The sequence below is a fragment of the Mytilus edulis genome, chromosome 1, assembly GCF_963676685.1.
Source record: "Mytilus edulis chromosome 1, xbMytEdul2.2, whole genome shotgun sequence".
NCBI lineage: Eukaryota > Metazoa > Mollusca > Bivalvia > Mytilida > Mytilidae > Mytilus > Mytilus edulis.
This window is the reverse complement of record NC_092344.1, coordinates 14737860-14764656: the sequence shown is the minus strand read 5'-3', so window position 1 is coordinate 14764656 and position 26797 is coordinate 14737860. Positions and strand designations below refer to the sequence as shown.

Here is a 26797-nt window from a genome sequence, read left to right as displayed (position 1 = left end):
TCAGATTGGGGACAAATGAAATATTTATCTCTCAATTGACAATGTTAAAGGACCGGATGTAGGTATTTACAACGAAGATGTTGGACCGTTACCCTTGTGTTCTTAGTGATAAAGTTGAAGTTATAAAACCGGAAGTTTTACCGATTTTTTAAGATTTCATTAGACTTAATAGAATAACACTGTCACAGATACCCACGGATATGTTATTCGTGTCGGAGATACAATTCCGTCCTCTTTTTCTTATATCATTCCATTCTTGATTATGATTTATCACTTGCAGCACGGCAGATATTACTATCTGAGTAGTAACTCTCCTCCTTCATAGCACATAGGCTCATACCTTTGTTTTAGGGGGATTTGATATTGCTTTTTTTCCTGTGTTGTGTTCCAGTAATGGTGTTTGTCTTTCTTTGGTTTTTTTTTTTAGAATCCTTCACTTATTTTCTGCCTTTTACTATAATTATTATATATAAAAATGTGTTGTTTTCGACATTTTATATGTCAATAATGAAAGTCATGTTCATATTTATTAATTTCATATCTACATATTATGCATCTCAAAGTGTTTTACTATTTATTTAATCAAAAGTGTCTATGCCCCTTTATATTGAGTTATGTACTGTATCAGCGTCTTAATATTGGTTTTCCTTTAGCTATAGCAAACCGCATACCATAGTCACTACCTCCGCAAACAAAAATAATTGCAAATTTTTATATCCTTGTACTAATGTCGCAGAAATTTTTCAAAAAATATTTTTATATCTGTAGCTTCAGGTCTCTGATTTTGATCTTTAGCCCAGCATGCTTTTATAAGATTTTGCCAATTTTCGTCTGGTTTATATTTCAATGATAACGAAGGTCGCAGTCCTTCATCTACTACCGCTTTTTCCAGAGAGGTATACAGTTGTTGCTGTATATGGTCTGCGGCGTCAATTCCATACCACATTTCCCACAGCATTATTCCGAGTGCATAAATATCAGCTCTTCTGTCATAGATTCCTTTCGGAACAAGTACTTCCGGTGCCATATACACAGGTGAACCTAAAATTGATCCACCAATATGATCTTCCCTTTTCGTTAACCCTACATCGGTAAGTTTGACTATGTCTTGTCCATCTTTTTTCACCGTCTGCAATACAAAAGGTAATGTAAAGTCAGCAATGAATATTTGATTGGTTTGAAAGTTTAATAAAAAGTATACAGTAATAATTGTTAGAATATATTTAGTTGAACATAAGAATATCTACCAGTTGAAAAATACACTACATATTTTAGTGCTTCTTTTTTGTAACCTTGATACTATTTGTCGATTGTTGTATCAGCCAGTATATTTCCACTACTTAAAGTCAAATATAGATATCCCATATAGGAAGTCGAATAAATGATTTTTTGGGGTCAAAAGAGCGAGAATGACGAAACGACTAACAGGAAACAACAAAACATTGCTCAGAAAAATAAATATTGTTCAACATGACCTCAACTAAAACTGAAAATAATATCAATGAGCTGCAATCGTTTAAATTGATCTAAAATCAATATTGTCAGTTTTTTACAGATTTTAATAAATTTACCAAAATGTTTTCTAATTTCATATCACGATGAACCATTTTCTTCTTGTGTAGAAACTCCAATCCTCCACATATCTGGACAGCATATCTTGCAAGCTCCTCCATTTGCTCTATCTGTACAGAGTATATTTCAACTTTACCAGGGTTTTCGTAGTCTGGGCTAATGAATTTACTTTTCAGTGTGTCATCGCAGTACTCCATTATCATAATCCAGTGAACCATTCTCCTGGTTTTCCCACTCTGTTGTAAAGTGCATCCATAATATTGTATAATATTTGGATGCTGTAGTTCCCTGAAATAAAAATGTGTACAACTGTAACATTTTATTCTTTTGTAAATCGCCGTTTTCCGATTACATTTCTCATTCATATCGTTCTCTAACACTAGGTTGCTGAAACATTTGCCACGGAATTAAAAAAAAATGCAATGAACAATAAATCAAATCGAGAGAAAAAAAAACCCACAATTTAAATTTTTTGTTGCGGCGCTTCAGGTATTGTAAAAATTTTTAAACATAAGAATCGAGATACTACCACTAAAATGCTTTAAAATTCCACTATACATCACTGAAATTGACAACAAAACCATTTTTACATTAAAACAACGCATGTGACCTATACAACTAACATTGTTTTGATATTGACTTAAGAGTAATACTAGTACCTTAACGTTCTATCTTCTAATAAAATGTCTGATATAACTTTCTCCGACAATGGATCTTTGCAATACTTCAGTGCAACATTTTCATTCTGGTTAGGTAGTTTAAGTTGACCTTTGAATACGTCTGCAAAACTTCCACTTCCTAAAAGATCGTCTCTGTCCCATTCAACGTCACTTAATCTGTAATCCATGTCCATGATGTAATAAACGTAAAAGAGATCCAGTTCACCTTGAATTGTGTGACCAGAGGAAATTAATTGTGGATACATCTTTCTCATCTTGTCATCTGTATCTCGAACACTGTGTGTGATTTTTTCCAGAAGCTGACTATCTGCTTTAAGAAATTCTGGTATTTTCTTGGCAATTTCGTCCACACCTTTTACCAATTTTCCAAGATAGTTTGAAATTTTGTCCATTAATTCATTTCCTTGAAAGAGGGACTCGATAAACATCACTGTTGCCTCTGCCATTTTCTTTGTATTGTTATCTTTCTTATAACCTTTGAATATTTCCCTAAATTTTTTGTTACTGGCAATTACTGAACCGACAGCTCCGACAGCTCCTCCTAAACCTCTGACGTCGTCATCAGCACCATCTCTTTTCGCTTTTCTCCATAAGGCTTTAACTGGTGCTTGCTTTTTCATTGATTTGTGGAGGTCGTTTATTATCTTTTTATCCTGTTCTCCGACAAGAGTACCTTTTAATGGAAAAAATGTATTCTTTAATATGTGTTACTTACTCATTAAAAACGAAAACCATAAAATTGAGAAAGGAAATAGGGAATGGGTCAAAGCGATAACAACCCGACTATAGAGCAGACAAAAACAGTATGTTTTTAACTTAATCATTTTTTTTTACCAAATTTGTAATTTCCAAACGAATTAAATGTTTTTCAGATTTGACTTTTAATAATTATACAAGCACTGTAATTGTCAAACTCGACCATTGAGTATATTGTATCATGCTTCAATGTAAATAAGATTATATTAGACACAAAACATATTCTTCAATTTGACTGCACACAGAAAGACAGTAAATATGGGAGATTTGAGATTTTTTGCTGATGTGAAGTTCCAGTTTTCTTATTTTTAGCATCATTTTATGAGTTGTGATATACTGTATCAATGATCTTCAACTTTGTACTTGTTTGGCTTTACAATTTTTTTTATCCGAGCGTCACTGATGAGTCTTATGTAGGTGAAACGCACGTCTGGCGTATTAAATTATTATCCTGGTACTTTTATTAACTAGTTATATTTTTTTTTGTATAAAGTTCGAAACTAGTAGCAAACTCTCTGGGTTACAAAGTTACAAGCCTGGTATCTTTATCGATATATAAAACAAATCATGACTATAAAAGAGACTTTACCTTCTATTGTTATGATTTGGTCCTCTAGCAGTTCGCAATCTCGTTTGAATTTCTTAATCATTTTCTCTTTGAGTGAGTGTATAATTCGTTGCTCCTTTTCCCATCTATTTAACTCTGCTGCAACTTTACTGGCAATTCTTTCGGCTGCTTCCTTTGCCAACTTCTTAGAATCATCAGGAGGTGGACATTCAACCTGGTTCCAGTCAGTTAATGTGCTGAGCATGTTTCGTGACCTTAACACGTCAGCTGTTGTTTTATGCAAATCAGTTATCTCATATTGTAGTCCTTTTCTCAGATCGTCAATCGTTTGTCTGGATTTAGCCTCTAAAGCGTCCATATTACGTTTTATTCCGTCCATCTTTTTTGTCATTTCTTCTTTGTCTACAGCGTCCAATGTCTTAGATACTTTAAGGGAGTAATTGGCTCTTTTAAGGATCTGCGACAACCACCTAAAATTTTGAATAAAATGCATGATAATCAAATAATTACATTCGGTCTCGGTAAAGTAATGATAAAATAGCTGGGTCTCAGAGGAATGACACGATGTCCAAACTAATCGTAAACGTGTGTTTCTCGTGAACCAATTATAAAGCAAATAAATTTAATTATGGAAGGGTGCATAATTATGGAACTTTCTTTTTTTGAAAAAGTCGTAACTTATCCTTTTACTAATAGCGAAGACGTTAAGATGTAGGATATACACCAATGAGAGAATATTGCATTTCTCCTTAGTTTGTGTAGTTGTTTTGCCACTTTTTCAGTTTGGTATGCTTTACTATCACCACAAGTTACAAAATATTTAACTATAATTACCTATAATGTGAATTGAGCTGTTGACGTAAACTGGCTGGAAACAATCGCTGCAGTCCATTGGAGATCAAATCTTCATGACCAGAGTTTATGGTTCCGAATTCTATTGCACGTTTGGCCTAAATATAAGAAAGAACATTTTAATATCGCCTACCAAAACGAGTTTAATGACTAGGCATAAGAAATACTTATACACTGTGGGAACTGAAGTTGAATTTTGAGCATCTGTGAATATAATCAATTTAAGAAGAAACTCGTAAAATATGATGTTTCTTGAAAAAATGTATTAAATCGCATTAAGATACACATAATATCATTATGGCCAAAACAACTGATATGACTGATGTAACTTTTCTATTAAATTCATCCAAACAAACCTTGGCAAAAGCTTTGTTGATCTGTAAACCGATTAAATGGTACAACTGAGAATTGAAAGAAGGTGAGTAATAAGCTTTCGATAATGATGGATGGATGGACTAAATAAAGAATACCGCCACTCTAAAGTGAATCAGTAACTAATATTGGGTGAGGAAAATATTCATATCAAATACAACAATCCCTTTTTAATTTCATGATAGAACTTTGCTATAAAAATTCCAAGAAAATAAATATTGACAGCAAATTTCTTGTATTGATTTCAAATCTTTGAGCAATTACCTCTGTTGTTGAAAAGTAAAATATTTGATCTTGTCGAAGTCCTTGAAATATTTGTTCTAGTCGGTACACAATTCCCCGCTTTATTTCTTCCCTGTCTTTCGGTGGTACGACATCCCATTTATTGCAAATAAATAAAGTTGACGACGGACTGAAATCTTCTTCTGAAGAGTTGACTATATTTCTTAGAAAATCCTTCAACTAAAATATACAAAGCATGAATGATTTCAGAACATATCAGCACTTTATGCTTTTTCAGATTAAAGTCTTTTTGTCTTGAACGATAGGGTCTTTTTGATACAGCAAGGGTCCTGAGGTATCATAGTTTAACTAACAGCTATCGAATGCCATACATGTTATTTTCACATTGTGTTTTCCATGTTTAAATACAATATTACATTGACATTCAGTCTTTTTCGATTACTGCTCTTTAATTATTTCCAATTATATGTCAATCTGTGACTGGCTACCACTACAGGATATACAACATGACTTCCATTCAAAACTATTGGTTGTGTTACATGTACAGCAGATTCTGTCTACCGTTCCTTTAGTGATTGTAATCCGATAGATTTTTAAAGAGTGTACAGAGGATTTTGATATGTTTTGCCTATTGCATCTGCAACACCGATAGTCGATATGTGAAGTGCAATCGATAATTTTTTGGTTTTGCAAAACTGAATAATATCTGATTCACTTATCTTCAAATCTTGTTGTTGGCTGCGTATCGTATTGTCGGCTATAAAGGCAACGACATGAAAAATACGAAACATTTCAATTTGGAAAATAAACGGTCTAAGACGCCTGTCTATTGTTGTAGACCTTATGTTTACCTAGAGATTTTTTTTTTATTGCTTTCTTTGATGTGAGCTTTCATTAGTGTATATGTTACAGTAAATAGGTGAAATTAGGAATTACATGTAATTACTAAACATTTCAGTAAATACCTGTAATTACTAGCCAATTTAGTAATTACATGTATTTACTAGTTGTTTCAGTGATTACTGGTAATCACTGATTTTTAATGTCATTTTTACAGCTATTTACTAACTTGATGTTTTTGTTTTAAAATTAAAAACATAATTCAAGATACCAAATAAAAAAGTAAAGGGTAGGGTATTTTAAGGGAGCTTACTTAGGGATGTTGGAATATAAGACACATCAAAAGTGCATACTCTTTAGTGTTTTATGAATTGAAACTGGAAAATGGTTGTTTTATAGGTTTTGAAACTCCGTAAATATATGCATGCAAGACAATGATATCAATTCAAAATTGATTTTCATAATTTTGTTAACCTAAAATTACCATCGTGCACTGTGGTTTAAAACTTTAAAATCATTTTCTCTAAATATCCTGGATTTCTACCAAACTTGGACAGAAGCTTAATGCTTATGATCATAAGATAATATCCAAAAGTAAAGTTTGAAAAAAAATCCTTTTTTTCGTATATTACTTATAAAAGGACTAGTTTTTCCCCAGTTAACATTACATACACTCTGCAGTTAAGGTTTTTAAAACATTAGATTTTATAAACCATCCTGTATTTTTACCCAATTTTGACAGAAGCTTCTTACAGTACTAGTCAAAAGATAGTATCTAGAGGAAAATTTTAATATTTTTTCCTCATTTTTGTTGAGCCTGCGAATAACAGCAAAAGAAGGCGAGGCATGTAATACCCTTACAATTTTAATAGCTTAATACATCAATAACCCATCTACAGCTAGGGGTTGAATTGAAGGTATTCAATGAGGTCCAAATATTCACTCGCAAGTGCACAACTCATCAACTTTGTTTCTCAGCTAATTTAACAAAATAGAACCAGATTGGCTGCTAACAGTGAATTCTAATTTCACTATATCATTTTTATTAATGATTTTTAAACAACAAAAAAATACATTTATTCTTTTTATATCTAGAAGCTAATGACATAACTTTATCTTATATTAAGGTAATAAGTCTAAATATTCTTCAAATTCAAAGTTTTCTTTAAAAGTTAAAACATAATGCTTTTGGAGAATTTTCCATTTCTGATTTCCATGTCTGCTGAAATTGGTCAAAAATTATCTGTATAATGGTCAACTTTAACCATTTTGGATTAAAACTAAAGTTACTCTGATTTAACCAAATATTTGAAAGTCCATATTTATTCAATAGATTTTTTCATACAAATCAACCATTCAAAATTTTAAGAGTACTAACTGATCTACTAGTTAGTATTACCATAACTTTTGATCATTTAACCATAATACAACATTGTTTTAGCAGTCAGTAAATAGGTGTAAAAATTCATTTTAAAATTAGTAATTACTGGTAATAACTGGGCCGTTTAAGGAATTACTTGTATTAACTAAGTGCATCGGGAATTACCTGTAATTCCTAAATTTTAGTAATTACATGTAATTCCTAATTTCACCTATTTACTGTAACATATATACAACGTCTCCTTTTAAACATTAAAGACCATGTGAATGTATAAAGCCTGGAAGGTATTATATAAGTATGTTTTATAGTTCAACACTCACAAAGCACTTGATGGACATTAGTAAGTTCTAAACCATTTCTTACCCGTCCTCTCTGAACACCGCCTGCATTAGCAGTATTTACAACATAAATGAAGCCACACGACTTTGAGAGGTATTTTTTAAGTGATTTGTGCATCTGATTGTCACCAAATCCAGGAGTATCTATTATCACCAGACCTTCCTACAGAAGAAAAAACAGTTGATTGGAAATTTTGTTACATTACGAATTACAATATAATTTTTCTTTGTACAATAAATATACAAGAAAGCAAAATTTGGTAGACGGCAATTATGAAATATGACATTTAATCATCCATAACTGTTGTAATAGATTCCCACATGCTCTCTTTTCCCTTAAACGGCAACGCTGTTGAACATTGCCATTTAAATTTTGAAAAAGAAAAACAAATTGCGTAACAAGACTTTAATTGCTAATATTTAAACAAATTACATATCCTCATAAAGGCCAGTTCAATGCAAACATTTTAATATCATGTAGTCATAAACCACATCTAGTAATTAAATCACAGTAAAGTGGGTAATACAGTCACGGAATAGAAGTTCTTTCATAATATAAGTTGACAATACATTGTGCTCAATATTCTCCAATTTTTCAAAATCAAAATTCAACAAGAACGTTCAATTTTAGTTTGGAAAGTCAACTGCAACTTCAGGTATACGCATCTTACAGCTGTAAGAAAGTCATCTAGTAATACTTATTTGTTAAATTAAAATAGGAAACCAAATCATTTTATAATAGACAGTTGGAAGACATTATTTTTAATGTAACAGAGACATCTGAATTTTATGAAATATAACTCGACTTGATCCTTGATACACCTAGCAAAGTTTAAAAACGCCACAGTTGACTTTTCATAATTCATTGAAAAATGACACTGAAATGTCGCGGAACAACACTTGAGTGAATAAAAGATGAAAAAACATGTCCAACTTGATAAACACGAAATTGCAATTGAAACAGTGTATATATCACATAATCATTATACATACCTCGATTACGTCAGTTGGCCAATATATTTCTATTTTTTCGTATGGATTGTCACCATAATCATCTTCATATACTATTTCTCTTCTTAACCTTTCTTGTCCTTCCTTGGTACTTAGATCTATTTCTGATCTCTGTCCGCCATTAGCCCCAAAGCAGATTGCCTTCTTTCTACCATCTTTGCTCTTTCGAATTTCGCAGACTGTTTGTGTACATTTAATACCACTTGTAGGAAGAATATCAGCTTCCAGCAATAAGTTTATAAGACTACTTTTTCCTGATGTTGCTTCACCTAGAAAATCATGATTTAGAGCTCATTGTCGTGCGAAAATGAGGCGCCGCCCCCTCAGGTGTGTCCAAGTAATCACATAATCACTTTTTTGCCTTTATAATCATTATAATCACATAATCATCTTTTTTAGCAATATAATAGTCCTAGATTATCAAATAATCAAATAATCATGAAATATTTGATCCAGTAATCAAATAATTAAAAAAATCCATGAGGAGGCTCGAAAATACATTTATATTTTGAAAATTTTCAAGATAAAGAAATTAATTTAGCAATTATTTCAATGTCATGTCATAAGAAAAGAAAGAACATCACTTGGGTGCACATGCATAATACATAATTCTTGTGTAATTTGAGAAATTAAAACTTCATCCTTGGTCCAGTGCTTTCATTGCTGATCACACCTCACAGCAAAACATGTTGGCAAGGTCAAAACCGGCCCAACCGTCTACCAAAACGATACCATTTGATATTGTAATCGGTATTAACTTCAAACGTTATTGAAGAAATCTTTGCAAGAGTTACAAATGAAAGGAATTTAATGTTCATGACAACTGGTTTTTTTTGTAATTAATATCTAGTAGTAAATTTAACTTGCAGTGATAGTTGAACAGTGTTGTTGGAAAAATGTGTTATTTATGTTCGTTGTCTGTTTTCATGTTAAACTGAATCATTCCATATATATTTTTTTTTCTAAAATGAAACCGTATTTATACCTGCAACAAGAATGTTACATTCAGGTGATGACAATTCAGATCGCTTGGAATGGGCATTCTTCTCAATGTCTGGAAAGATACTGTTCAAATCTTGTTGGAAGTTGACAGGTAGTTCTCTATAAAAGTTCACGACTTTGTCATATAGTTTCATTAATTTCTCTCTATTTCCTCTGTGGTATTGCAATGCTTCTTGTAAAACTGTTCCTCCCTAAAATTTAAAAAGAAAGTATAAAAATAAGCAAGTTATATATGTAAGACTCAGATCGATGTCCGGTCTTTAATCAACGTCCGTTCCTCAAATCGACGTCCAAATCTGACGTCACACTAGAATAAGATTCCAAATCGACGACCAATGTTGTGCCTATCTAATCGACGTCCATTTTTATGCTTCTCTAATCGACGTCCAATTTTTAGCTTCTCTAATCAACGTCCGTTTTAGACATGGACTACCAAATTGAACTGAACCGATAGCAGCTGAAGCCTTTAGACCTTCAAACATATTATGTGTAACAAATAAGATCTATTAGAAAAAAAATGTAAGTATGTAAACAGGTTGTTATATCAAATTTTAAATTTTAGAGATTACATAAAAATAAAAAGATGAAGTATGATTTCCAATCTATCCACTAGAGTTGAAATAAGTAAATGTAAAAATAATATAAATGTTTGAAAATTTAGCTGATTTAAGAACCCTACTACACACGTAAATTAAGTCCAGTAATTTATCTAAGGAATGACTGTAATATTTTTTCTGTCTATGAAGAAATAACATCAAAAATGTGGTGCACACTGAATAACCCGCGTAGCGAATAGACAGAAAAATATTAGTCATTTCTTATAATTATATTCTAAATTCCATTTTAAACCGGCGTTAACCATGAAAAAATGTTGATGACGTCACGGTCACATGGCAAAATTACGTCTATGAGCTGATAAACAAAACATCAGCCAATCAGAAGACGCGTTACATCCAATATTAAATTATTATTCATTGTTATTGGACATCGAATTAAGACGATTACAATCAATCGGACGTCGTTTTGGCAAAACATGACGTCACATTAGACGTCCATTAATAGAGTATCAAAATATTGGACGGAGATTTGAGGATGTGAAGTCAGATTTGGACGGCGATTTGCGAAACGGACGTCGATTTGAGGAACGGACGTCGATTAGAGGCCAGACGTCGATCTGAGACTTACATATATAATGACATTCCATTTCTTTTTTAAATAATTGGTAACACAGTCTTCTGTGTGATTATTTTTTTAATGGACAATTGTTCATACGTATTACTTAATTTCAAATCTTTGAAAAATATAAAATTCCTAAATCTAATCAGCTTGTACCTATTACAATTCATATACAACAGCAAAACCTTTACACAACCATTACAGAACATTTTTTTGTTTAAAAATGCAATATAATTTGTGATGAAAACAACATATCGGATGTAGAGTGTGTAACGAGACAATCTCTGACCTGTATACCTGTTCTAAGTCATTACAACCACTGTATACATGTTACAAGTCACTTCAAATTTCGACAACCACTGACCTGTATACATGTAGCAAGTCACTACAACTTAAGACAACCCCTGACCTGTATGCATATACAAGTCACCACAACTCTAGACAACCACTAGCTTGTTAACATGTCCCAAGTCACTACAACTTTAGATAACCACTAACTGTATACATATGCAAAGTCACTACAAATTTTGACAACCCCTGTCTGTCATAAACTATATAAACTTGTATATGTGTACCAAGTCACTAGAAATTTGGACAAACAATGCCCTGTATACATGTACCAAGTTACTACCACTTTAGACAACCTCTGACTTGTATATATGTACCAAATCACTAGAACTTTGGACAAACAATGCCCTGTATACATGTACCAAGTCACTACCACTTTAGACGACCCCTGACTTGCAAATATGTTACCAAGTCACTAGAAATTTGGACAAACAATGCCCTGTTTACATGTACCAAGTCACTACCACTTTAGGCAACCCCTGACTTGTATATATGTACCAAGTCACTAGAACTTTAGACGAACAATGCCCTATATACATGTACCAAGTCACTACCACTTTAGGCAACCCCTGACTTGTATATATGTACCAAGTCACTAGAACTTTAGACGAACAATGCCCTGTATACATGTACCAAGTCACTACCACTTTAGACAACCCCTGACATGTTTTCCCGTTTGAATGGTTTTACATTCGTAATTTTGGGGCCCTTTATAGCTTGTTGTTCGTTGTGAGTCGAGGCTCCGTGTTGAAGGCTGTGCACTAACCTATAATGGTTAGTTTTATAAATTGTTATTTGGATGGAGAGTTGTCTCATTGGCACTCACATCACATCTTCTTATATCTTTGTACCAAGTCACTAGAACTTTTACAATGCCCTGTATACATGTACCAAACCACTACAACTTAAGACAACCCCTAACCTGTATATATGTACCAAGTCACTAGAACTTTAGACAAACAATGCCCTGTATACATGTACCAAGTCACTATAAAACTTAAGGCAACCACTGACCTGTATACCCGTGACCTGTCTCATTAGAACTTAAGATAACTATTGACCAATATATTTGTACTATAGCAGAAGAACAAAAGACAAGTATTGACTGCATCAATATTACAAATTCAGTTGAATTTAAAAGAACAATTAAAAAGAATGCCTCTACAAGGTCAATTATGACATCACATTTATGTCATTGGAAGCAAAGACAATTATGACCAGTATACTTGGACCATTTATAAAATTAAGATGTGGTATGATTGCCATGAGAGACAACTATCCACCAAAGATCAAATGGAATGAATGTCAGCAATGAGTTCTTATCTTCTATGTTATACTCACACTTTGCTTATATATAGAATGCATGAAAACGAAAATACGAATAGATAAAAAATAATAATACATAGGCGCAAGTTCATTAAAAAGTTAAAACAAAAAACAAAACAAATGTAGAAATCAATATCGCAATGTAATTAAGTACGAAAAGTCTACATGTTTAGTCAAATGAAGCATAGCATGTTTAAAATTCACATGTGGGTACTTCAGAATTATTTTCAATGATCAGTAGAGTGTCAATCATAAATTTAAATTTATTTAAAGCGATGAACTAACACTTTTTTGGAACAATTAGTCTGGGACTTTCCCCAAACAATTTGATCGGATACTTTATACAATGTAATATAGTAACGATGAAAAGGCGAAATAGTCTCAATGTTCCGAACGACTGATTCTTTTGAAAACGGTTAATACATAAACTGGTATCGTGTTGCAGTGATTGTTATTTGTAATGTCATTGAGTTATTCGCCTACATGATTAAAAAAGAGTGCATACATAAATTATCATTTTAGATATATATCACTGAATAAATATTGATAAAAAATATCAGTCTCCTCTATTTCTTTAGAATTGATATTCAACAAGAGTCAAGCAAGATTCAAATATAGACACGCCAAAGCAGACCGAATGATCAATAAAATCTTAAGTTTGCCAGTTTGCAGAATAAGTTTCTGTCTCATGTACAGCACTCTCGTATTTTTCCTTTTGCATTTTCAAAACCAATTATAAAGCCGGTGACAATTTTAAACATACATTAATAAGACTATGGATTTGTATAATGTATGCATAAAAGATAAAGGTCGAAAACCGATAAAACAAAATCTTACCGTTTTTCTGTCTTTGGGTGCGACAGCTCCATTTTCCTTATAAAATTTTACTAGTTCGGATACGAAAATATCTTTATTTGCAGTTTTTGGTGCTTTAATTCCCCACTGTTTAAAAAGTTTCATCATGGACTGTATATCTTTCAGTTGTAAAATATCTTCTACTTTGTTTATTTGTATTTCTGCCATTTTGTCTTGTCAGTGATCAGCAATTTCTTTCACGTTTGCTGTGATAAGGAAGCCTTGAGATTCCTTATAATTGCTCCATAATCCGATTCCGTGTAAAAGGGTGCAATTTTGGTCACAGTGGTTGAACCTAACTTCCTTATTGTAAAAAAGTAGAATTATTTATAACAAATGTAAAAACCTATGCGCAGTCGCTGTTAAAATGGTATTTAAGTTCTTGTCTGTAATGTTAACCTCACAAAACCCGTTTAAAACTACAATACTATATTTGTTTTGAATATACGGATCAATTATGAAGATCAACAAAAATGAGTGTATAATATTCTGTTGACTTTTAACACGTGCCATCGACATTTAAACTATAATATTAGCTAATTGACTTACTAGTATATCTATCTATATTCAATATAAATCGTGGTAAAACATTTGTACGGAATGGCGGGTACATTAGAAGGAAGCAGTGAAAAATCAATAGATATATCCTTTAAAATTATACAAGAAATTGAAGACTTTTCTGAAGCATTTGACATTTCGGAAAATTTAGACGTCGACCTTGGTGGGCTTGAAGAGCTGGAAGAAATGAAAGAAAGACTGATGATGGAATTCCAGAAATGTCAGCCTGGATTTATAAATTATAAAGAAAAGGTCGGTAAATGAAAATATGTGGTCGCCTCTTTACCATGCAATGTCTTCTGTGGCACGTTTAGATTTGCAATACTGTACTTCAAGTGAAGTTTTTTTTCTTTATTTCTTGAGATTTGTTTCAGCACTTACAAGTTTGAATAATCCATATAAATGATTTTTTTTTTTACACACATTATGGTTTTAGAGCCTTCTCGGCGGGATTTGATTGAGTTGTTCAACATATTGTATGTGCTATAGTATTTTATGTTCATTAGTTTTCACCTACGTCGTAGGTCCGTATGCTTTCAGTTTTACTTTAGGAAAGGGGTTTCGGAAAATCTAAAAATTTTAAAGGTGCTACAAAGATGCAGCAACTAAAATATTGTTGTTTTAAGGGAAAATCCCGATGGTATAAATTTATTGTGTTTATAATAACGATAAATATAAAGTTTATCTCTTGAATAAATCATAATGATAATACAAATAAGAAGAATAGTATTAACTTGAATTTGCATTGTCAGGAATTGGTAGACGAAAAGTTTCTTTACATGCTTAATTCAACATGTTCTGTAAAATATTACCGCATTTATTCAATTTCCAACTACTCATCATTTTAGTATACTTACTTGGTTCTTGGAAAAAAATGTTGAAAAAATGGTAAAACTGTTTTTTCGGGTGAGACGGCTACATCAGTTTACAGTTAGCGTAGTTTAATTCATCAAAGTTCTTCATCTTTGAGGGAGTAATTAAAATTGACAAGCAACATCAGCTTCATTTTGTTTATATTTTTCACAAAAGTTATCGTTTGACGCTTTATATTAGTTAACTAAAATTTTCCATTGTTTAGCATATGTAGATGAAATATTCCTTGACATTTTTAAAATAAAATATTGCTTCATTTAATGATTTTTTCAACGATAATCTTCATTTATAGACTAGCTATGTAGGTTGTTTGCTATAGATAGAATAGAAACTTTTCATTGATAACACAGCCTAATTTGATATCTAATGAAAAAGGTATGTAAGCGAGTGGAATTCTTTTTTAAAGCTTAATTAAGGTGGTATGAGAGTATAAATTAAAAATGATAGAATTTGTTCATACTTTGTTTGGCCTTTTTAACTTTTTTGAATTCGAGCGTCACTGAAAGTCTTTTATAGACAAAACGCGCATCTGGCCAAAGCGTAGTATATATATAGTGATATGTTCAAAAATACAATAAAAATGACAGCTCACCGAATATTTTCTCAACGGGTGCCACATGTGGAGCAGGATCTGCTTACTCTTCCGAAGCACTTGATATCACCCCTAGTTTTTGGTGGGGTTCGTGTTACTCAGTCTTTTTGGTGTTGTTTCTTGTGTACGCAGTATTATTTGTCTGTTTGTCTTTTTATATTCTGGCCATGGCGTTGTCATTTTATTTTCGATTTATGAGTTTGACTGTTCAAATGTGGAGCAGGATCTGCTTACTCTTCCGAAGCACTTGATATCACCCCTAGTTTTTGGTGGGGTTCGTGTTACTCAGTCTTTTTGGTGTTGTTTCTTGTGTACGCAGTATTATTTGTCTGTTTGTCTTTTTATATTCTGGCCATGGCGTTGTCATTTTATTTTCGATTTATGAGTTTGACTGTTCCTCTGGTATCTTCCGCCCCTCTTTTGTGACAGAATGATACTTTGTGTATGACGTGTATGGTGCATACAGGGGAAAACAACATTATGTGATATGAAGCTAAACTTAATTATAGAATTGTAAAATAAAATACGAGAAGGTTGCTTTTAGAAAATGCTTTGGGAATGTCAAAAGAAAAGATAGGGTCTCTGTGCGGTTTTTTCCCCGGCAAAAATGTTAAATAGCAAAATTTCATGCTTTTTCCTTCAGAAAATGCAATATTTTAGAGTTTCCTCCCCTTAAAATGACAATTTAAAAAACATTGAAAATCACTCAAAATTAATCTGCGCTTGTAAAATAAATGATATTTATATTGAACAGTTATACCTTTGTATGAAATTCACATTAGTTATCTGCAATCCTCATCATTTTTTTGCTATTTTGATTGAAAATCTGGATCTTGGGTTCTCTGTTATTCCAAGATGGCGGAAGACAACCGTTGACATACTACTTCAAAAGCTCTTTTCAAGCAACATGTTGCTTAATAGCAAACAGCATTAAATCTATCTGAAAGTTGATATAGACTGAATTTAAATTTTTACTTTTTAACAGTTTATTTTATTAAAATACAGCGTAATACTTTTCAGATGTTAAATTCAGAAAATTACTATATACCATCACTTCTCTTTCAAATTAGACACGTAGCCTTTCTTTAAAATTAAGCATTGTATAAGTTATTTAATATGAATTATCGTTTTGTTGAATCAAAGTTTTCAATTAAATGACCCGGTCATCTTGTATTTCGCAGAACTCCAACAATTCAAAGTGAAAATTTTCAAATTAAGTCTGACTAAGCACTTTACACACTGTTAATTATAGCACCCTTTTAAAACAGTTATTGTCGAATTTTAAAAATAGATTTTGATTCTCTAAGTTCAATAACATAAATCTTAAGTAATGGGAGGGGGGAGGAGGGGGTCTTAATAATTTCTGTGTAATTTATTCACAGCGAATAAAAGATCAGAACAATTCATAGATCTTCATAGCTCGACTTACTTTATACACACCTGTCTATTGTTGAAGCGTATCTTGTCCTCTTAATATATATATTGTTGTATTATATCTTTAATTTAATAGAATTCAATGATATGTGGAAAGGTTAATATCGTACGACTTTATGCACACACTACAATACTGACGATTTTTAATTCTTTGGTTCGGTAAAATATGTGCATTCAGGTAACGGTTCGATGCCTATCTACCAAACACGAATAGTGACATTAGGCATTTGAAAATCAATTCACAAAAATTAGCATGTTTGACAGAACACTTTGTGTCAACAATTGATTATATTAAAATGTTTTTATTCAAAACTTTGGCACCGTAAATCAGGAAGTATTGGTTAACCATTTCAAGGATTGATTTTAAATGATAAGTGCATTATGAAATGAACATAATTATGTTTTCAATAATTTATTGGATTTTTTTTTCATTTAAAAAAATAATTGCGGGATTTGATTGGCTCATACACCAACAAGGAACAATATTATCTCTACTTTGAAGAACATCGTTCTATATTTTGATGTGAATGCTATCATGCTGTGCAAAAGTGATCCTTTTTTTCCTTTAGTTGTATGTAATTGACTTTCAAGCTCAGTTGGCTCACATGATAGTATGTTTAGCATAATACTATTTAAACCTCTCATGTGATATATACATGCACTAGGGGACTTGTTTTTGTTTTCCTTTATGTGTTCTTGCTCTTATTCATACAATTTTTTTATAATAACAGAAGTCTATAAATGCTATCAATCAGTTCTTATTTTCATTTTGTCTTCTTTTTTTTTCTTTTTTTTATCTATATGAACTAGTCAAGAAAAGAAACTATAGAACGGAAAATGGATACACGGTAACAAGCTTAAAAACAATTGTTCTCATTTTACAGTGTTGTTTTTATTCTTAAAACCACCGGTTCTAGGCAATAACGCGAAATATTTTACTAGCTTACTTTTGGATCTGGAAAAACATTGTTTTACCCAAAATGTCAAATTTCGGTATTTGAGCTTTAACCTTGAAAATTTAAATTGTGAACTTATTCTCAGAAAAATGAATACTAAATTACCATGTTTGATATTTGGTGCCGATTTATAAATCATTCTCAGGCAATAAATATAATACATTTGTTCAAAAACACAGGTTTTTTTCTCACTTTCCGACTTGGTCAGATTTTTTAAACCATGTGCTATTGTTTTGCAAATGAAAATTATAATTAAATTTTTTTTCCAATTTATGATAATTTATTTAAAATTCGAGTTCATATTATGTGTCGTTACTTTTGTTGGCTTCTTTATTTACATCCTCTGTTGCTTGTACAATGGGAACGTGTATTCTTTGTTTATGGTTCTCGTTGCCCAAGATAGACGAACGTTTTGTCGACTCTCTCAACGACGAAAAAATGTGTCCTGTACCCAGGAGTTCGAAAACAGTTTTATTCGAACATTTCATATTTTTTTCATATATCCAAAATATTAGGTATTTTGGGAAATGGCATTAAGAATTAAAACTTAGAAAGCAGGGGCACTGAATATACACGTTTTTGGTTTTTTTTTTATAAGAGCCCCAAATCTGAAACGAAAACAAAAATTGATTCTAGTTCAAAAGATCTTATACATCCCATATATAGCCTTCTTGTTCAAATAATGGGGGTTTGATTTTCTGTCAAGTTGGAGCTGATCATTTTACTAGCAAATCCTAATGCGTTTCATATGTTGTTTTAATTTATTTGGGGTATTCTCATTCATATTCAAAAATGGCATACTTGATATTTCTTTTAAATGTGATTTCTCAATACTTTCAGATATGTCGGGAAATGAGAGATTATAAAAGAGATGACAATAACAAAAGAGGAAAACTTCATGACTTATTAACCCAAACCAAAACTAAGTTCTCAATAGCAGATGCCAATTCTTCCGAGGGAATTTCTATAATAGAGAAGACTCTCAAAACAGAAGGATTTGTAACAAATCTTGGTGATGAGTTCTGCAGTAGACAGGAGACCATCCAGAAAGGAGAGTGTTGCATCGTTGTTGCAGGTGTGTAAAGCCTTTAGTATAATGTATATGCCCATTTAAATCGAAATCAAGACGAATCGTTGACTAATGAATATTTTCCCTTTCTTTAGTGCTTTTGAAACTGTGATCAGTTCCATTCATAATAAACTTTAAAAACATCATTAATTAAGTCCATAGTCGAAATTCAACTCCTTTTAATTTTACAACTCACAAGAAAATCAGCAAAAACAAAGCTCAATAACCTTAACAATTCTTTTACAAAATAAAATTAAGAACGGAAATGGGGAATGTGTCAAAGAGACAACAACCCGACCGAAGGCCACCATTGGTGTTCAACACAGCAAGATAATCCCGCACCCGTAGGCGGACTTCAACTGGCATCTGAACAAAAATATGTACCAACTAGTTCAGTGAAAATTGTCGCCATGATAAACTCCGAAACATATAAATGAATTAGAAAACTTGTTTATTTTGCAAAAAGTTTACATCAAAATCAACAAACTTTTTAAAAAAAATTTTTTTTAACATAAATCAGGCAGTCAGATTTGTCGTCTAAAGTGTGTTTTTTTTACTTTCATAGCTTGTTGTGCGATATGAGTTTTGCTCATTGTTGAAGGCTCATGGTGACCTCTAGTTACTTACTTCTGTGTCATTTGGTCTCAAATGGATAATTGTCTTATTGGCACTATGCCACATCTTTTATTTTCAAAAGAAAAATATAAAGAAAGTTTGTACTTATTTTGCAGGTGAAACGTCAGCTGGAAAATCTCTATTCTTAAACCTGATATTGGGTGAAGACATACTGACGTCAAAACATGGGTCTTGCACAAGTGTCATCACCCGATTGTCATATGGCAAGACAAAACATGCTAGAGTTATCTATCATGACAAAAACAGACCAGATGATGTATACGATAATATTGATCATGGCGAAATCCATAAACTAGTGTACGAAGAAAACCTAGACAAGAGGGAAACCACTTCTGATATAAAGGAAGTCCAGATATTTCTTCCAGCTAAACTTTTAGAGGTAAAACTTTCTAACTATTAATTGTTTGGCGAAGCAATATATAAGTTAAATTGGGTTTTTTTTCTAAACAATTTTGTTAATTATTTATAATGATCAGATGATTTTTTATAAAAGTTATAGCCACAGTAAAGCACAGAAGAGCAATGTCTTCAAAATAAATCAGAAGAAAAGGCAAACATACAAATGCTGCTCATTTCTTACGCCTTACGTCCACATTGAATAAAAAAAATACAAATAAAAAACTAAATGATATGTGGCGTATTCATAATTGACAAGCAATATAAAACGAAACAAAGATATTTTAAAGAAAAATAAATGGTCTTCGACAATAGGAAAACGTTCATTCGATAGGTCAAGCTCTTAACTGTCGTGAGTAAGGAAGTTAATCAAAGATATACCATCGATAACAAGTTCCTTCATTTAATGTTAATCGGACAGACATACGCTAACTTCCGTGAAAGCAACTTTTAATTTTTATTTTATTTATCCAGATATGTAAATTATACTTCAGGAATCCTAATTATCGTAGGGGTCTAATTTAGAATTATGTTGCCTTTATTTAGAGTGGAATGGTACTGATAGATACACCTGGTATAGGAGAAAACGATGGCATGGACGTTGTGGTAGAAAAATTTGTAGACGAAAATCAAGTCACGGGATTCATTTACATGATTAAATCTGATAACGGCGGAGGAGTGGATGAAGACAGGGTAATTATTTTTTTGTTTTTACCAGTAGATAATACGATAAAGTTAAATAAATAAAACGAATCTCGGATTTTCTATATAAGTCATTCTGGCTTTAAATCATTTGTTTTCATCATGGCTTATTTATTACATCGCATATTGTTTCACATGAACAAAACGAAAAATCATATAACAACGTATATTTACCATAAAAACGTAAAACGGTCAACCATTATTAATAGTATACCTAGCTTGAAATCCGGTTTAATGAAAATGGAAACAAACAGCAAAAGTAAGCTGAACAAAATTTGCTTAAATTAGCAACAGGGTCGTTTGCCGAACAATGAACTAAGAAATTCTTAACCTAACTCCTAACACTTATTCAAAGTTTCCTTTTTTATGTTATGTTCTGTCTGCATATGCCACCTAGTTTTTGTATTAACAAATGTTTTACCGTATGTAGAACTCTTGTTCTAGAATAAGATTTAATGAATTGTATTCTGAAACATATTTGTTGCTTACTGAAGTATGTGCCATTTGTTTATATGTATCCTGATACCTACTATCTAACAATCCATTACATTTTCATTTCACTTAGTAAGTAATAAATACTGACCATCGAAGTACCAATCTTAACCAATATCATGTTTTATAGCTTAATTGTTTAATGTTAATGTTGTAATTGGTGATTTCAAGTGTTTTGGTCCTTTCAGCTGGTTAAATTGATGAAGATAATTCTACAAAAGGAAAAGACAAAAGGAGAAAAGGGCACATTTAGATTTGATCCTAGTTGTGCAATGTTCATTTGTAATCATTGGGATAGAGTAAATGAAAAAGACACAGTATATCAACACATAGTTGACAGACTTCATAAAATTTGGCCTAAGTTTGATGAAGAGAAAGTAAAGACAATTTCATCATTCAAGGCTAAAACCGAAATGGAGAGAGATCAAGATTACATAACACCAGATTTTCAAGATGTATTAAATATATTGAGAAATATTTACAGTCAAGCTTTGAATGAACGAGTAAAGGTCACTTACAAGTAAGTTAATTATAAATTGGTGTCAAACACGACAAAATAACAATGATTTTAAACGAGAACCCTCTTCGTCATTAGTTGAAACTTTAAAATCTAAATTTATATATGAGATCTATTTTTGACCAAAAGAATAGTTTGACAGTGTAATGAGCTTAACTTTATAGTTTATTTTCAAAATACACACTTCTTTCTACTTGTTAAAGGAGAGACAATAATGCAATAAAAAGACTCAATAGTATTGAGTTTCTATTTTCTGATATTGATAATATGGCTGATGACTTACAGCGAGGTGAGAGTTTGGGGTTTTTTTTGGCTCCGTGTTGAAGGCCTCATTGTGAATTTAAGATAAAAAAAAAAAACAGCAAAAAAGCGCTGTTCCTTTGCTTTTTGTGTTGTTATTTTTTGCTATGCATGTTCTGATTTTGTGTCATGGGTGGATGGATCTTGCATATCCAATGTTTTTCTATTATATTTAATGGTTGGTAACATACTGCAATATTAACGTTTTTTTCACAGGTGGATGAAAACTCTTTTACTTCGATCAGTTCATCACATGAAAACAATGGTTAAACAACTCAACTGTTCGGATGATAGAATGGAAAACAATATGAAGGAAGCGAATGAAAATTTGGAAAAGCTTAAAAATGAATCAGTTAACGTCATAACATCTTTAAGAGCTATGATCAACAACAAGTCTTGTCAAATTTGCGGTTTATTTCGAGAGTACTTGAAGCTCCCTGTGGTTCGAATGGCTATAACACAGTGGATAGAACAAGAACTTCCAAGCGAGTTCATTCTAGATCAGGATGGAGAGCCTACAGCAGTCAAGAAAGAATGGATCGAATTCAAAACGGAAATTGATTCTTTGATAATTGAAAGGATCGCTATTGAACTTGACAAATGGGAAGAAGAAAACGGTACCATTGATTGGCTTGAAACCTTGGTTATTAACGAAATTCAGCAAAAGGTTTTAGGACTAACCAATGAAGTGACAAAAGTAGAGACAGATCTTCATTCATCAACAGGGTCTAGAGATTCAATCGCATCCATTCCAAAACCCGCGTCTCGAAGAGATAGCAGACGTGAAACTGTTTGCGCTACCTATTTTGGCAAAATGCAACTTGAAGATACTCAATACTATCTTAGTGTCCTTGCGAGAAGTAAGGTGTTCCAGCCGATGAAGAAAGTTATGCGGATATTTCCGGGTGCTAATAAGTGGAAGGTTTACGCGAGTAACAAATGTGCATATGCAAAGGGTCGATCTGAAAAACTTCTGAAAACATTTACCGAGCTATGCCGAAATGAGGAAGATTCGCTGAAAATTGTCATTGACTGTTTTATGGAAGGAGCCAAGGAAATATTAGATAAATCTATTCTTGAGATTCCAAATTTAATCAAATCAAACCAGGACATTTTTAGTCACGTGTTAACGTGTAAACGTGATGTTGCAAAAAATCTTCGGGTATATGAGGAAATGATGAAAGAATTAGAAGTTCTCAAACGTCTTCTAGCAGACTATGGTGCTGGGTATATATTTATTGAAGATTTTAAACCAAATGAGTTACAGATTATTGATCCTAATGACGCAACAGGAAGGTCAACAACTCCTTTCAAAATATCAGAATTCTTGATGAACATGTCAAGTTCACAAACTATCACGATTCAACAATGCCCTAGAGGGTTGTGGACTGCACACCAGAGAGGGCTACTGAAACTTGAAAATAGCGAAGAAAAAGTTACCATTAAAATTTATCTTCCTTCATGCAACATTGACAAATGCTATTCCGAAATTGCAAAGCTGAGGTTAGTACACTATCGTATGTAACTGAATGTAAAATATAATCAAACACATGTTTCAATATCTTTAAAATGAAATGTGTTAAAAACAATAGTACATTTTCGTGTTTTAATTTTTTATTTCAGTTTTTATCATTTTTAAAGTTGTAAAGATAAACTCATACCTGTTAAAAATTTATTTGATGGAACTATCCAATGTCACATCATAACAACGATAGTCTTATTGTATTTCAGATTACTAGAACATAGCAATGTTGCAGAATTCTTAGGAATACAAAATTCAGAATCGTATTTTCCTGCAATGGTATACAACAAACCATTGAGAACACTTCGACATCAGTACGAGAAACATTCCGGACATTTAAACATCTCCAACTTACTCCAGGAGGTTACAATGGGGTTACAATACCTTCATAGACATGGGATGGTCCATATGGAACTCAATATGAACACTGTTATGGTACATATATTTTTCAGTTATTTCTAAATGATTAGTTATTTCTAAATGATATGATTAAAATTTGAAATAAAAATATATCTTATAAAATCTATGGTCGATGGTACTTTAAAATATTTTCGTCGTCACTTTAAGTTATACAGATGTCTCAAGAGCACATGTGTATGGATCTGACGTCCAACAGATTATTCAATTGGAGAGTCGACTTTTTTGCGCATGACAATAGGAGTACAAAAGACGTAGTAATTAAACAAAGAAAGATAGGCAAATATAGAAAATCTTGGTTTGTTACAGAAATATTTCAATATTTTAACACAATTATGAAAAGCAGCAACAACAAACAAATACAAAACATACGGTGACGGTGCGATATTTTTTTACTACAATTATTGCAAATATAATATATTCCATTTGTTAATTTATTAGCATGCAAACTTACAGTTGGCAAAAACAAAATAATTTTACTTTTGTGTCTTGTTTGTAGTTGGATTCTACCGGAAATATTCGTCTCACTGGTGGTTGCCTCCCTCGTAAAGCAGATCTCCCAGGAAACCAAGAGCAACATATTAGTGGAGATTTTGTCTATTTGGCACCGGAAGTTTTGAGAGGAGATTTGTACACTGCAAGTGCAGATGCCTATGCATTTGGCCTTCTGATGTTTGACATGATGTCGAAAACGCCGGCTTTTGACAGCCAAAGAAGAATGTCGCTAGATCTGTTTATCAAAAGAATAAATCCTAAAGAAATGATAAGTCTAACAACCGAACAATCTGATTTGTCTGATGATGCAATTGACATTATACTTCGGTGCTTGGACATATCAGAGGAATCAAGACCAACACTTTTAAATTTACAAGAACAAGTAGAGGTCCTCAAAACTGACCAACATGCCAAAGTACCCAAGCAATCTGAAGTAACTTACAGGCGACTTAAAAATGGAAGAGACTAGAAAAAATGGATTGTACCTTTTACAATTATTTAGACTGATTGGTTGATTGATCAATTGTATTTTAGATTCGGTATGCATTTCGGCTGTTCTTTTAAACAGTAAAATAGTTGTGATAGCCTATGTATCTATAGATAATTTACTTTTATGAAATAATATGCTTGCTTCAGATTTGTATGTTAACAGACAATACACTTGTTTTAGTATCACATTTTTTTAACATATCTGGGTAGAATGATTAATTTTATTTTCCCGAAAAGTTTATTTTAGGAGCTGATATACCTGATGTATGTCCAATAAAGCAAAAGAAATTATACTTAGGTTTATGCATTAGGTCCTCAATTTGAAAAGTACCGAAGAACTCAACCAATCAGAGTACATGTATTGCCACTGACAGAAAAACGAGTACAGAATAGATTGATATCCTTAAAGAATTTTATTTATTTTAATATTTTTGTAACTTTTACATTTTATTTGGACTGCTTATTCCTGATTGTATTTGTATATTGAATGATTGTTCTTGTTGTTTCCTTTAGTCCGAATTGTCTCATTAACTTTGATATCGTTTGTTTTATAGTCTCATTTTAAGGCTGTTACGGACTAGGCAATATTTATTTATTTCGGTTGTTCTTTGTATAGGCTATGAGTTTATATTGCCTATTTTATCGAATGTGGTATCTTGTCTCTTTACAGAATTCAAGTCATGTTTTTGATAGAAAACGTCTAGTCTGGAATATAATTATCTAATTTGCATACTGAATTTAATTATCTAATTTGCATACTGAATATAATTATCTAATTTGCATACTTATGTAATATACATTTGTTTTTTCGAGATATCTGATGGGTCAAGACGAACGCTGTCATATTTGCAGGATTGAATCAAGATCCTTTATGGACAGTATGGTTTTTAAAAATTGTTAATTTGTATATATATGAAGAGGTTATTTGCATAGATTGCAGGAACGGATTGAAAGTGTATAAACTATTTATTTAGCTTGATTTATATAAAAGTGCTATAATAATAAATTAAGGAAATTATGTTTTCATCTACGTCGTCATTTTCGCTGTGTTTAACTATTATAATATTATAAAACTTCCCGGGTTTAACAATGTAATTTTTCGATTGTCCTCGTAGTCATTATTTGTATTGTCAGGTTTTGTATGTTTTTACCTGTAGATTATTATTTTGTTATTTTTAGTGTTAGGTGTTTGGTGTTGGTATAGTGTACCATATAGTTATTTCCATAGTAAACTTATTCCAGTTGACGGGTTTGTTACGGTGCAATACTACATTTTTAAATGGATATGAATAATGTAACTGTCTGATTTTGTATTAACAAAGTTTATATTTCTGTTGCTATGTTCTACCTGTTTAAAGGTCAATAAAATAACTCGAAAGATATTTTTGGCTTATCTTATGAATGCCTTGTCATTTTGTTTTTCGCATCTTAAGTAAATAGAAGCTGAATCTAGCGAACAAAAAAGTCTTCCGAATCCCTGTATACAATCCTAAGCACAAGGATATTAAGTAACCACTTGTTTCTCTCTGATTAAAATAACTTTTTTGGATTCGAGCGTCACTGATGAGTCTTTTGTAGACGAAACGCTCGTCGGTCGTAAATACAAAATTAAATCCTTGTATTTATGATGAGTTTATTTATATAAATGATTATTACAAATAAGGAATCATGAAATCATGAACTGTATTTTATTCAGGTTGCTATTACAAATGTTATTTCAACTGATCGGGCGGAGCTTACGTTTTAATTTGCATAAGGAAAGTCTATTTGAAGATGTGTGTGATAAGAATGATTGCCGTTATAATTATAACTGATTTCTAATCACCTATCAGTGTCATCAAAGGAATTTACAAAACAATGACTGGACACTTCATTGATGAGTTTATCCTAAAACACCTATCTATAGATGGACTGGTTTATTGTGAGTGAACCGGTTAAACTCCGCCCAGTCAAGTGAAATGAATCGAGTAATAAATACTTCTATATACTACAATGTATTTTCTGAATTGGAGGCAACAGTATTCAACCA

At 32.0% G+C, this 26797-nt stretch overlaps 2 protein-coding genes across 2 annotated transcripts; one reads left to right on the top strand and one right to left on the bottom strand.

Moving 5' to 3' along the window:
* Positions 1 to 513: 513 nt before the first annotated feature.
* LOC139524782 (tyrosine-protein kinase Fer-like) lies at positions 514 to 13629 on the bottom strand. Its single transcript, XM_071319859.1, has 10 exons — positions 13303 to 13629; positions 9599 to 9806; positions 8596 to 8882; positions 7628 to 7765; positions 5065 to 5262; positions 4411 to 4526; positions 3598 to 4046; positions 2232 to 2925; positions 1572 to 1860; positions 514 to 1129 (listed from the first exon to the last, which is right to left on the bottom strand). Exons 1-10 carry the CDS (start codon positions 13486 to 13488, stop codon positions 725 to 727), a joined length of 2970 nt encoding a protein of 989 aa, XP_071175960.1. The 5' UTR covers positions 13489 to 13629; the 3' UTR covers positions 514 to 724.
* LOC139524772 (uncharacterized) lies at positions 13627 to 26150 on the top strand. Its single transcript, XM_071319846.1, has 8 exons — positions 13627 to 14130; positions 18574 to 18808; positions 19534 to 19817; positions 20381 to 20527; positions 21217 to 21548; positions 22062 to 23348; positions 23577 to 23802; positions 24284 to 26150. The coding sequence occupies exons 1-8, from the start codon at positions 13921 to 13923 to the stop codon at positions 24746 to 24748; spliced, it is 3186 nt and encodes a 1061-aa protein (XP_071175947.1). The 5' UTR covers positions 13627 to 13920; the 3' UTR covers positions 24749 to 26150.
* The last annotated feature ends 647 nt before the right edge of the window (positions 26151 to 26797 follow it).

Bases quoted from the DNA above. Each gene is read 5' to 3' on its own strand.
- LOC139524782 (XM_071319859.1), bottom strand. From the start codon at position 13,488: ATGGCAGAAATACAAATAAACAAAGTAGAAGATATTTTACAACTGAAA. The intron at 4,047-4,410 runs GTAATTATAGTT...TCAAAATTTTAG, and splicing joins CAGCTCAATTCACATTATAG to GTGGTTGTCGCAGATCCTTA. The intron at 1,130-1,571 runs GTAAATTTATTA...TTTGTATTGCAG, and splicing joins TGAAATTAGAAAACATTTTG to ACGGTGAAAAAAGATGGACA.
- LOC139524772 (XM_071319846.1), top strand. From the start codon at position 13,921: ATGGCGGGTACATTAGAAGGAAGCAGTGAAAAATCAATAGATATATCC. The intron at 14,131-18,573 runs GTCGGTAAATGA...CAATACTTTCAG, and splicing joins TTATAAATTATAAAGAAAAG to ATATGTCGGGAAATGAGAGA. The intron at 20,528-21,216 runs GTAATTATTTTT...TGGTCCTTTCAG, and splicing joins GAGGAGTGGATGAAGACAGG to CTGGTTAAATTGATGAAGAT.